The following is a 13,800-nucleotide window of genomic DNA, read 5'->3' on the forward strand; positions in this document are numbered from 1 at the left end:
AGAAGGGGTCCAAAAAACTTTAAAAGATTGCCAAAGGGCTCCATGACACAGACCCTGCAAATGTCTCCCCGCGAATCACCTTGCATTATTCTGCATATGTTTTCAATACTTTTTTGTAACCAACCATTCCTGGAGACCTATGTCATGTTTCTTTACATGTGTACATGTTGTTTAACCTCTAGGAATATGAACTGCTTGAAAGCATTTTCCTTTTGCCTTCCTGGAATATGGCAAAATAGACAGAAGATGCCAATTAATGTTCACTTGTTTTTCCTGATCCTCCAGTAATTTTTGTAACTTAGGACATTGGAAGGTTTCCTGGAAGACTGAGGGGGTAAATGACTGGCCCAGGGTCAAATAGTGTGGGTTAGAGTTAGAACTCAACCCAGGTCTTCCTCAATCAAAGACCAGCCTTCTATTCACCTTGCCAAAAAAACTCCCATAGAGAACAATCAGTACACCTGGAATGCATTTCCTCTAATGTGTTATACTGATGGGCTTTTGGTTTGTGATTAATGTCAGAAAGATAACTTGAGCAATTAGATTTTGAAAGTGATTCAAATGAAAATAATACCAAGGCAAGTTGGGATTCTGCCACTCCTAATTATTTAATTTCCTTCTTTTCAAGCTTAATAAATCAAAGCTGTGTAAAACTTATAGCATAATAAAACACTAAAGAAAAAGCAAACCAATTCCAGATTGATACTGGACAATAGTGATTTCTTTTGTAAAGTAGTCATTTTATGATCAAAGTTATATGTATAGTTCTTGATTCTGTCACACATTTTTTTAATGTCAGAAAATTGGTGTTTTCAGCTCATATTAAGACTATAAAATCACTATGGGACAATATTGATAAATTTTAGCTATTTAATATAAATTCATCAATCACCACATTCTGTGAATTTTCTGCTTCTCTACATTTGTTTTTGTTATATCAAATGACTGTCATTCCTCTACTTTCAAAATTCTTCCTTTTTTTTCAAGATGTAATCATAATCCTATCTTCTCCTCGACAGTTTCCTTGTCCACTCCAGTTTAATGTGATCTCTTCTTTCTATATATCTTTTGCTAATCATTTTTTGGTGTGTGTGTGTGTGTGTGTGTGTGTGATATTTCTACAATTTAATTTAGTCTTTGTGGTGTCATATGTCTTCACATCCCCTGAAATAAAACCTTGTACACAGTAAAAGCCCAGAGTTCAAAGGGCCCTTGATTAGCTAGTCCAACTTATTAATTTTACTTAAAAAGAAAAGGAGATCAACAGAAAGGAAATAATTAGCTCAAAGATTTGTGAATAAGAAGAACTAAGACCACAAGGCAAAGACCAGAGTCAAAGAACCTGGGCTCAAAACCTAGCTTTTTCAAGTGCTACACTGTATGATCTTAGATAAGACACTTGACTGCTCTCAGCCTCAATTTCCTCATCTATATAATGGCATCTAGGTCCTTTCTGGTTTCAAATCTGTGATCTCATCATCCAAATCCAATCTTCATATTTTACAGAGGATTTTCCAAATAACATAGCAAGGTAGTAGATATAGTTATTTGTTGAAATGATGACTATATTATTTAGACATTTAGAAATTCTGTTAATTTGTGTGATTATGTCTATGATAAAGACAGAAAACAAACTATGTCCAGAAGTTTAAAAAAAACTGCACATTTTAGAGACATAAATTGTCTAATATGTCATGTTATATTCAAAGGAATATTTTCTTATAAAATAGGTATACTTCATTTTACAGAACTGGTATGTTTTAGCAAAATACACCATAAAAATAATTTCTATAAACCAACAATCCTATTTCTTTTGACAATTTCCATGATTTACTCAAAAATCCATCTCTAAAATCCTCTATCGTATTTTTTTATGAGTTAAAAACTTTTACTGATCAAGGAGTTAATATGGCAGCTTGCCTCAAGGCATCTTAGACACTTTGCCACAGCTACAGTGCCATACCGGCTGATGTTACAAATCAGCAGTTAAGTGCATGTTCTATTTCTTGATAAATGGCCACGAGCATTTTCCTAACTTCCTTCAGAATTTCTGCTACAGGTTGGATATTCATTCTTTCTCTCAGGATGTTCACAGAAAGGTTTTATGACTGATATTATGACTATTCTATTTCAACTGAATACCTCTCAGACAGATGGCAAATCGTTTGTTTGTAACAGTTGTACTTGCTCTGGCTTGTCTGTGGTCCTAGGGACGAACACTGACCTGTGACTTCTGCTTGCACTTGAAGTGGTTCCTCGGTAGCTGAGGGTTTTTTTTCCCGAGGGAGCCTTTCTGGTTTCTCCTGGGCAGACTCAGTGGAGGAACTGTCCTTGTCGCAACCATTCATGTGGCAGTTGTACACTCCTGGTGGCACTAGGGAGGCTGCTTCTGTCTTATCCACCTTATCCTTAGCATCTTTATTGCCTTGGTGCTGCTTGGACTTGCTCCGTTTTCTTTTATTGTTCTGGAAAAAGAAATAATGGGGAAAGAAACATTATTCCATGTAAACTCTTGAAATAAAAGAGAACAATTATATAATCTGAATGAAATGCGTTTTCACATTCATTTTCCAACTGTTCAAACAGAATCTGGGGGAGGTAGAGCTGCATTATTTAACAATTACCTGCCACATATAATTCACTGCCTACCAAAATTTTTAAGTAATAAATGCACGTGTGTTAAAATGTTAGACCAAAAATACCCCCAAACCAATACCAAAAACTGAATGGTAGGTGATGCATCGAGTATCTGAGAAATCAATGGAGAAATTTATAGCATATAATTCAATGTTTATAAATAATGCTCCTGAAATGCTCAGAGGGACCAAAATATCATGCTTCCAAATGCAACATATGAAATGCAATTTTAAAAATGTAATAAGCACCTACTGGCACCTACTGTATGCAAGGTGTCAGAGCAAGTACTGAGAATTAAAAGGAAAAAAAATTAAATGATTTCTGCCCTTATAGAGCTTATATTTTACTAGGGACAGATAGGGTAGTAGTGGAGAGTTAATATGATGTGGATGATAGATAAGTGTTATATAAGGTAAGAAGTGTGGGGAGCAAAGGAAAGATCAAGCAAAGTATCCTAAAACATTTGAGGAGGGAAAGAGAGGAGTTCAAGGAAAGTTAGGTAGAACAGGTATGACTGGTACCTTGAAGAAAAATAAGTTATATAAAAGTTGGAGGTGAGGAGAGTGCATTCTGGGAATGGGGAAATAGTCCATTGTAGAATAAAATAGGGTTGAAAAAGTTATAGTGCAAACAGATAGCAGAGGGCTTTCTAAACCCGAGTTACAATTTTACCCTTATAGACCAAAAGGATCCATGAATAGTTATTGTTCTGATCAAAGACAAAATCATACTTGTGCAATAAGATCATCTCAGTAAGTTCAAACCATGGATTAGAGATGGGGAAAGACTGAAAGTAATTGCACTAGTACGGGCAAAAGATGATCTATCTGACCTAAATGTATGTGTATGTGAGGGAGTAGGGGAAGGCTGCCAGGAATGGTGTGGAAGTCAAATTGATAAGAATTAGCAATTGATGAATTATGGGAATGAAAGAAATAAAAGAATCAAGTAAATTCCAAGAATCTGAAGCTAGAACCTTGGAATGACTTTGTTGCCCTCAACAGAAATGAGGGGTTTTGAAGGAGAAGAGAAGGATTTAGAGGGGAAGAAGATGAATTCAGCTTTTGAATATGTTCAATTAGGTAATCTCAAGGGAGATAATAGATGGACTATTTACTAAGTGGTTGTAAATCTGGACAGGAATTAAGTAAAGGGCAGGAAATATAAATTAAGGAAACATTTAGATAGAAATAATAACTAAATTCATGGGAACTAAAGAAATCACCAAATAAGTGTAGAGAGAATTTCTAAAAATAAAAATGTTGGAAAATAGATAACAAGCATGATATGAAGCCATGATCTGTAAGAGTGATGAATAGTTTCAATTATTTAGATATCTGCTGAAGCTCTCTGACAAAAATGAAAAACTAGTAATTTCTTAATTTGTCAATAATAATTCCATCTTTTAAAAGCTAAAGCAATCAAAGAAGGGAGGTGATTTGATCTTTGATCTTATTCTCACCAACACAGAGAGTAGAAATTATAGAAATCATGACAAAGTTCTAATAAAGAAGGAAAAGGAAACCAGGCATACATAGGCTAATATGAGCCTTATATTCTTTTATAAAAAAGTCTGATGGATTAATTTTATTTTTTCATCAGTTATTGCCAATATACTTCCATATGAAACATATCATGACTTCAAATAAATAAGTAGCACAACTGTGGACTAAAATGATATAGATGCAGTCAGTCCTAGAGAAAAAAAGATAATTCAAATGGGAAGAAAAAAGTACAGTAAAAAGAGATTATTTAAGTAAAGGCAGGTAGAGGAGTGAACATGGAGTCAGGAAGATCCAATTTCAAATCCTACTAAGATATTTAGCAGCTTTATGACCATGGAAAATTCACTTAACTTCTATCAACCTCAGTTCCTGAAATATAAAATGAGAATAATAATAGCATTTCTCCCAAGGTTGTTGTGAGGATCAAATAAGAACACACACACATATGCTATATATGTCACACACACACACACATACACACACACATATATATATTCAACATTTTGTAAACCTTAAAGCATTATAGAAATACTAGCTATTATTATTATTATTATTAAAAAGATTAATATTCAGAGAAATTGTAAACTGAGTTAAATTTTCAAAAGACATGTACAAAAGATGTAGGCAAGAACAGGTAACAAAGACTGAATACAAAAGCCTTGCATGGTCCTTTAAGAATAGTGTCAAGAGTGTTAATGTTCAGAATGAGCTAGACTGGCAAGTTAAATTTAGAACAACAGAAAGAGTTTTCATAAGGAAAAGAGAAAAATCAAAGGCGATATCAGTCTCTGCTTAGGGTAGATGAGAGGATAAAAACCAACATTTAAAAAAAGGTTTGCTGCTTGATTCGAATTTTGTTTTCTCTTTCAAGGAGAATGATCTTTGGCCTGGAAAGAACTGGAAAAAATAGCTAATAAAAACTGATACCCAAGATAAATAAGAAAATAGTAATAGAGTAACTAGTTGCCCTTGATAAGTTCAAGTCTCCAGACCCAGATGAACTACATCTTAGAGTAATGAAAGAACTGGCAACTGTGAGTGCTGATCACTATCAGTGATATTTGGAAGACTGTGGGACTAGGAAAGGGATAAATGTTATCTTGCTGTTCAAATTATAGTCCAGGTAGACTATAGTCCAGGAAAAATTCCAGAAAATATTAATAAAGGAATAGAAAATGAATATGTATAAAAAGAAATAATGATCCTTAAGAACTAACATGACTTTATCAAGAACAGGTCAAACTAGATTAACCCAAGCCTTTCATTTCTTCCTCCCCGACCTTGACCCCCCCCCACAATATAGAAGCAGCACAAAAGCCCTTTCTGTTGTCCTAAATTTTCTTTGCTAGATTGCCAGAACATTAACACTCCTGACACTATTCTTAAAGGACCATGCAAGGCTTTTTGTATTTCCAATTTGTTCCCAGTCTTTGCTTTCATCTTCTGTACATGTCCTTTAAAAATTTTACTCTGTCAATGATTTCTTTGAACATTAGTTTCTTTAATAATAATAATAGCTAGTATTTACATAGCATTTTAAGGTTTGCAATCAATGGCCTCTGAAGTACTTTTCAAGTCTCAATCTATGATCTTGTCATTTCAATTCCTTTTTTGATAGTGGTACCACACTAGAAAGAGGTAATAGTGCTGAAGATAGAATTTATTTAGATTTTTAGCAATGCATATGACAAAATCTTTCATGCATTTCTCTGGAAAGTCGTTTAACCACTCCAAGCTTTACCTTTACTTATCAAATAAAAAGATTGAACTAATGGCTTCTGCCTCAAAAACTTTAATCCTATGAATTCTGTGATCATACACATTTCTCTGGATGTGGAGAGAATGAGAAATAAATTCTTTGTACACAGGCCTATAGTCTTGAAACAGGTCACTGTCTTTATAACAGAGTATACTCAACAGGTACGGGCCCTCTGGATAGGCATGTGTGAGCAGATTAGACTCTAAATAGGGTACTTGTGAGAGGAATAACTTTCAATAAATTCGGTATATAATAGGAGGGGGCAGCTAGGTAGTGCAGTGGGTAGAGCACTAGCCCTGAAGTCAGGAGGACCCAAGTTCAAATCTGGCCTCAGACATTTAACATTTCCTGGCTGTATGACCCTGGGCAAGTCACTTAACCCCAATTGCCTCATCAAATACACATGCACACACACACATTTATAAAATAGGAGAATTTCTTTGCCTGTTTTTTTTTTTTTTTGGCTGACGTAGGTGTGCACGTGTGTGTGTGTGTGTGTGTGTGTGTGTGTGTGTGTGTGTGTATACACACACATACATTACATAATGTATAGGCACTTGAGTATATAGATTATGTATAGATACACCTATATGTACATATACATAATGAACACAGAAAATACATATCAAATATAGTACTGTATGCCATTAATGTACTTGTGCACATATACACGTATTTTATATTTATATATATTTATATTTATATATATTTATATATATATATATATATATATATATTGTATATAATGCATGTGTGTAGATATATAGGTGTGTTTCTATAAGACATCATTTAAAATACATATGCACATATACACATATAATATATGTATACACCTAGATACATGTAACACACATGGTGTTACACAGTAATATACAATACACATGTGTATATAGATGTACACATAGATTGAAAAATAGCATGTTCAATGTATTAATATAATATTCCTGCAAATATATACATTCATGTATATGATATAAATGCAAGTATGTGTATATATACATATATGTCATATATATAAATATATGTATACTTACACAAGTTGCACTCCCATATACTCATATATATTACCAGAAATAGTTTCATAAAGCAACCCAGACCTAGTCCAGATTTCTTATATTTGAGGAAGCATGTGAAGTTTCTTTAAAAATTTCTGGTCTATCTGAGTTGCTATATGATGCCTCTCATCCTTCATGCTCTAGGCAATTTGAGATATATTTGGCCTGGAATCCTTTAAATTTCTGGATTAACTTCTCTTTACAATTTTTTTTTTTAACTAGAAAGCTGTAAGGATACCTGAGGATAGAAGATGTTTCCGAAACCTAAGATTGTCAATGCACAGAACAGTATAAGAGGCTAATAATGGGAAATACTCACTTTTTTGGTAAGTTTTGTGAATACAGATATAGACATGAATAAAATCAGCACAAAACAATATGCTAAAGCATAAAAACAAAAGAATCTGGATGAGGTTGCAACTGTTTTAAAATCAACACTGAATACTTTACCTTCTTCTTCCCCGTCATATTCCACTCTTTCAGTACCTGAATTGCACTGCCTAGACAAAGAAAAAGATCAGTCAACATACTGAGAAAATAAAAGAACAATCAAAAAGATATCATCACTATACTATCTTAGGAGAATTTTTTAACTGGTTTATTTGTTAAAGTATTCTGCTTTAACAGCTGAAATCTTGTTTTCCCCCCAACAAATCCAAAATATATTTTCTTGTAGTTCCTAAAATTCCATTTTCATGTCACTTATCATGGGACTTTTGCCTTGCTGAAATATTAATTCCTACAACTTTTCTATCACTATATTCTCTATATTTCTTTACTAAATTATCTCAGAGACAATGACATTTCTTCATAAATATGCTGTCAAAGGTAATATTAATAAACTTGTCACACTTGATGAATGGAAAAGTATATCTATAACTTCAGTGAAAAAATCCAACAAACAAAATCATTCCAAATTTTGATCACTACAGAGGCCATATCATGCAACAGAAGATATAATCTTGATTTTTATAATACAATAATGTAATTGTTTATGAGACTGTCACTTTGAAGTAATGTAAGTTTTAGTTTCAGATATTATCACATTTCATTTACATACAGACAATATATAACTCTCCTCCAACTCATGCTAATTGGGGAAAGGCTAACTTGAATGAATGAAAAGCTCTAGATTATGGAATACTTTTAAAATACATTAAAATATTTTCAAGTATGTAAATCTTCAGAATAAGTCTAATTTTAATGAATAATGAACTTTATTAATTTATTAATGAATTTTTCTATTCATTACTTTAAGGAGGCTGTTTTAATGACTGGATTAAATTGTAATTGGTCTAGCAGTTGTTTATGAACTTAAAAATTGGGTCCCATTAGGTCAAAATTTTCAAGAGACTGAAATTGTCAGTACTCTGATTGTTTGGCTAGAAATGAAAATGGTGAACATAAGACAATCACTGTTCATATTTGGTTGTGAAAGACTTTTTTCATCATGTCAAGTAGTATGGATTGAATAAGTGGTTAATAATTGCTAGTAGAAAACTGTTTTGTGTAAATTGTTGTTTTTCAGTTGTTTCAGTCATGTTCAAGTCTTCATGGCACTTTTCAGGATTTTCTTGGCCGAGATACTGGAGTGGTTTGTTATTTCCTTCTGCAGCTAATTTTACAGATGAAGAAACAGAGGCAACTTGTTGAAGTGACTTGCCCAGGATCACACAGCTAGTAAGTATCTGAAGCCAGATTTGAACTAGGGGAGATGAATCTTTCTGACTACAGGCTGGGACTCTGTGCACTTGGTGACATCTAGCTGCCTTTTGTGTAAATTAGTACTCTCCAAATCTTCCAGGCTACTTGAAAATTTTGTTATATCGCCTGCTTTTGATAATAACAACAATAATGACAATAGTAGTAGTGGTAGGATTAATAAAAACCTAGCATTTATACTTTAAAATTTACAAAGAATTTTACAAAATATTATGTCATTTTATTCTCATAGCATACTGAGGCCAAAAAATATTAAATGACTTGCCCAGTATCACGCCACTACTAAGTATGTGAAGCTAGATTTAAACTTGGTCTAGCACCCAGATGCCCAATATAATCTTTTTCCAGTAAAACTTTGTAAGAGTAGTCTGGCAGAAAAAGCACTATGCTTGAATTCTGCCAACAGCTAACTGTAACCTTGGATGTGTCCTTTCAATTTTCTGGGCTTCAGTTTCCTCATTTATAAAGTGAGTCAACCTCAATGATTTTTTTATAAGTCATTGCTTCCACTTATAAAATTCTAGAATTCTTATGAAAAAGGAAATTTTGAAAACCAGAAAAATTTCAGACCACTGTGTTTAAGGTAAATGAGTAGAATCCTAATTCTCAGATGTCACTCTTTTTATATTATAATATCATTAATATCATTGTCATTACTGCTTTGACTAGTGAGTTGACATACTAATTATACAATCCTTCTATTCATTAAGGCGGGGACTCCATCAGTCAATATGCTGGCCTCAAATAAATTATTTAAGGACTTGACATAAGGAAATCTTATTTTAAAAAATATTTTATAATTCAGACTTTATATGAACTTGGGCTACTTTTTCTTGAAACTTCCCAAAATTATTAAGATTGTCCTGGTTAATCATTTTGAAGACCTTTGAAGAAAAAATTATGTCTTTTTTGGTAAACTCCTCAGAATGTTTTACAATCCTCCAAGAATTCTTAGAGCAAATCTGTAGTTTTCTTGAAATAATTTAAACCAATTTCCCTAATTTTGTATTTTCCATCTGCAAGAAGAGATCCTTATTTTCTGCTTAGTTGTGCAACATTAAATTTTCTCCCAAACATTCAGATTTGGGTAACTTTATGAGAATTAGAAGGACTTGTGCTTGTTTAAACTGAAGAAGAGAATACTGAGAGTGGGAATGATCAAGGTCTTCAAATATTTGTATGTTTGTCATAAGGAAGAATTCAATGTGTTCCTGTTTGATTCCAGACAGCAGAATTAGGGTAAAAATTACTGCCATTTGCCCTAGTAATTAGAATTGTTCTACAGTGGAAGGGGCCTTTGGAAAAGGGTAAATGAGCTCCCTGTCCCTGAAAATCTTCAAGTGGAGTTTGGATGACCATTTTTTGGTTTCATTTTACTGGGGATTCTTGTGCAGACACCTATTAAGCTAGGTGGTCTATGAAGCCTGTTGCAACTTAGTAATTCTATGATTTTGTGATCAAATAACAGTAATCTGGACAATGAATTTTAAAAGAGGAATTCCAAAGAAGAAAAAGAACTAATATCATGAATGAATGAAAAATGGATGAAATAGCTTTTGTTAAATGCTTATTACATGCCAAGTATCATGTCCCGAAATTCTTCTAATTCAATTTGAACTCTATTCAGAATGTTTAAAGCTACTCGGACCACCCATAAATAACTTGTGCACATGAATTTCAAAATGCTTGAAGCCTATTAAACTTCTACAAATCGAATGCCTCTTAAAGGACTTGTAACAAATGATCTTGGTTCTTTGTGGTTTTTAAGAGGATTTCTATTGGTCTACCAACCAGTGAATAGTGGTTTCTTAGCAATCAGAAAACTTTATTAATGAGGCAACAACATTGGCAAGGTGAAATTTTCATGGGAGACAAATTTTCATGGAAGACTATTTAAATACAAATTGATTTGGTGACAGTCTATCAATTACTATGCTTTTCAGAAGGACGATTTTGTATTCAAAACATTTCCTGTAGGGAGCGTGGGAGTCCAATTGGTGAGGAACCACATCAATCCAAGGTATGCAAAGTGTTTTAACAGATCCTATTTGAAGCATCAATTTCTCTTGCAAAGAACACAGAAATGTAAAGCTAGATAGAAGTCACCAGAGTTAAAGATAAAAGGGAGGTGGGGTCAGGTTTGACCTGAGGTGTAAAAAGGAACTTAAATAACAGCAATCATTTGAATAGTATCAGATAGTACTCAAGACAGATACTGTGCCAGTTCCACTGTGTCTGCCATCTGACTTGCATGTAATTAGTTACATCTATGCAAACTATGAAAACTCAGGAATTTTCCCTTCTTCTGCTTCCAATTGGTGCTTACTGGAATCATGCTAACTTTTTTATTGTCTAAATATAAGGCACTTTGCCCCAGGTCACTTGGACTTTGCTGGAAGACTGGTCCTAGTCATCTCATTCTAGGAGCAGGTCTGGACAATTGGGATCTAGAGGGGTAGGAAACAGAACAAAGGTATCCTTTGTTCCTAAGAGCAATTTGTGAGGCTTCAAGGTGGCACATTAGTTAAGATAGCTGGACTTGGAATCTCAAAGAGCTTGGTTCAAATGTTTCCTTAGATACTAGTAAATGATGATGGAAAAGTTATTTAACCTTCCTGGGTCTGAGTTTCCTCATCTGTAAATGGACATAATAATAGCACCCACTTTATAGGGTTGTTGAGAGGCATAAATGAGATAATATACATTAAGTGCTTCGCAAACCTTAAGACTACATAAATGTAAACTTTTTTTTTCCAATGAAAAAGCCAAACTTACCAACATTTTAAAAGTTACAATCTTTCAAAGGTTTTCTATTCATTGTAGCAAAGTTAAAATTTGTTTTGTTACCATGGGGGGGGGAGGGGAAAGGCCTAGAGATATGAGTAGGGAACAGAGCTAGATATAAATAAGAGAAATTTTGCTTACGTAGGGATAACTTCATGAATAGGAGAAATCAGAGACAAGCTTATGGAGCCCCTTAAATCCCAAGTGCAAGGGCTCTATTCATAAGGACAAATACAGATATGTTGGTTTGCTTTGGCTTTAAATTCCAAACATGGTAAATGACCTTCATAGTCCAGAATGAAGCATATGTCCCTCCCACAAAAAAAAGCAAACCAATAAATTATTTAATGTCATTCATTTAATGTAATTAATTAAATCATTGTCATTCTCAATAGGACACTATGACCATCAGTAAAGAATGGAGTTGATTGTCAAAATACTAGTCAGGTCTGAATTCAGGAAAGATGAATTGCCCATGATTAGTAAGATTATAACTGTTACTTTTTATTGTAAATATCTAAAGTTTTTCTAGCAGAGAAATGTAATTTTTAGCACTTCTCTTATTTTTTTTTTTAAGTGAGCCATGGACCCAAGGGAATTCACGAAAAATTTAGGCAACATTTGGTCTGGTTAGCATTTGTTAGAAGAAAAATTAAGAGAGTGAAAAACATTGAATATTCAACTTTCAATCATTCAACAAGTATTTATTAGGCAACCAACCACTCTCTGGAAGGTTTAGTGATAGGTCTGGGGGAAAATATGGCATTCTCTTTCTCAAAGAACTTACAAGATAAAGATAAAGGCTGTTTTTGATCTTTCTGGCTCAATGAAAAATTCAGGCTTACCATCCATGAAGGCTTGAACTGCTCTGTCTACATTATTATCAAATTGTTGTAGCACCAGCACTATTTCATTATTGCTTTTGTTGGGGACAACTGATCGAACTGCATAAATCTGAAGGGAAACAAAGAAGAAAACATTTATAATTTTTCCTCAATCTTAAAAAAATAAAAACACATTGAAAAGAAATGTAAAGAAGTCTTGAAGTATACATGGTAAATGTTTAATATATATTTGCTAAATTGAATTAAACTGTATATTGTAAATTATGTATACATATGTATGTATAGATACACATAATATATCATATAGATATATATATAATCACACACACAGTAACATACACAGTAAATGTTTAATATATTTGCTAAATTGATTAAATTATGTTGTAAATTGTGTATATATGTATCTACATACACATATGTACACATAGTATATTTAGTACACACACATATACACACAGTATCTTGCATACACATACACATTAAAGCTTTAATATATCTTTTCTAAATTGAGTTAATTGTAAATTAAAAGGGCAAGATTTTAAAAAAATTTTGAGCTTTATAAATGTTCACTACCTGGATCTTACCAAAGACATATTCTTATAATTGTCAAAAGATGTTCTCATATGATGCAAATGGCAAGAGAAATATAAACAAGTCTCATGAAATCAATGTAAGTCTTTACCACTATGGAACCAATCTGTTATTATAATAAGGAAGGGGAGGGGACAGGAGAGAAGCAGCTGTTACCCATATCCCTGAAGATGAGCTAGCCTGCCCCCATTCTGGGGATGCTTGCAACTGGCATATAAAAGCAAGTGACATGTATTCAAAAGCTAACCACATCATACCATTGTTGTTAAAAGGAGGAAAATGATAAAAAGGACGTGGTCAAATTGAAGCAAGGGGAACATAGAGTGGCTGGAGGGCTTATTATTTGTGTTCACGTTCATGTTTCTTATTGCTACCTATATTCTAGGAGAAGGGAGACGCTGCCAAATTGCTTAAGGTCTTGGGTGCAGAGATTATTACCAAAGGGTAATGTGGCAGTGAGTAATCAGTACCAGGGGGTCAACTTCCTTGCTCTCTCTTAGGCCATTTTTTCTCCCTTAGAGTAGTGCAAAGTTGGAAGTCCTAAGATCCAAAATAAACAGCAAAGTGACAAGACAGAGAGCACGTATCTAGTTGGACCAGCTTCCTATAGAGCAGTTCAATTGTGACTGCTTTCACTCACCACTTTTCTCTCACTCAACCAATTAATGTTAATAGTGGTAGAAGCTGGTGGAAGGAGAAAAAGAATTGAAGGGATTAAGACAGCCAGTGGTTAATTGTGGGAATTGGGTGAAACACACTGATTCCATCTTGTGACAATTCTGGAGCTAGCTCAGTTCCCTTTCTATTCAATTATGTGCCTAGTCCAACTTTCATCTTGTGAGAAAACTATTAAATTGTGGGAATTTTTTCATTGTTTGAACCTAGCTCTGCATGGCTGGGAA

The 13,800-nt window shown here is 33.7% G+C and overlaps 1 protein-coding gene across 3 annotated transcripts in view; it reads right to left on the minus strand.

The window, feature by feature from the left end:
- The window catches only part of SPATS2L (spermatogenesis associated serine rich 2 like), a 222,937-nt gene that overhangs the window by 57,856 nt on the left and 151,281 nt on the right, over positions 1 to 13,800 (minus strand). For all 3 annotated transcript variants that reach the window (XM_051985915.1, XM_051985917.1, XM_051985916.1), the window contains exons 3-5: positions 12,308 to 12,416; positions 7,407 to 7,456; positions 2,225 to 2,465 (exon numbers count right to left, since the gene is read on the minus strand). In XM_051985915.1, the coding sequence (XP_051841875.1) occupies positions 2,225 to 2,465; positions 7,407 to 7,456; positions 12,308 to 12,416 (400 nt within the window). The remainder of the gene's footprint in view (positions 1 to 2,224; positions 2,466 to 7,406; positions 7,457 to 12,307; positions 12,417 to 13,800) is intronic.

Source organism: Antechinus flavipes, chromosome 3 (genome assembly GCF_016432865.1).
Source record: "Antechinus flavipes isolate AdamAnt ecotype Samford, QLD, Australia chromosome 3, AdamAnt_v2, whole genome shotgun sequence".
NCBI classification, from domain to species: Eukaryota; Metazoa; Chordata; class Mammalia; order Dasyuromorphia; family Dasyuridae; genus Antechinus; species Antechinus flavipes.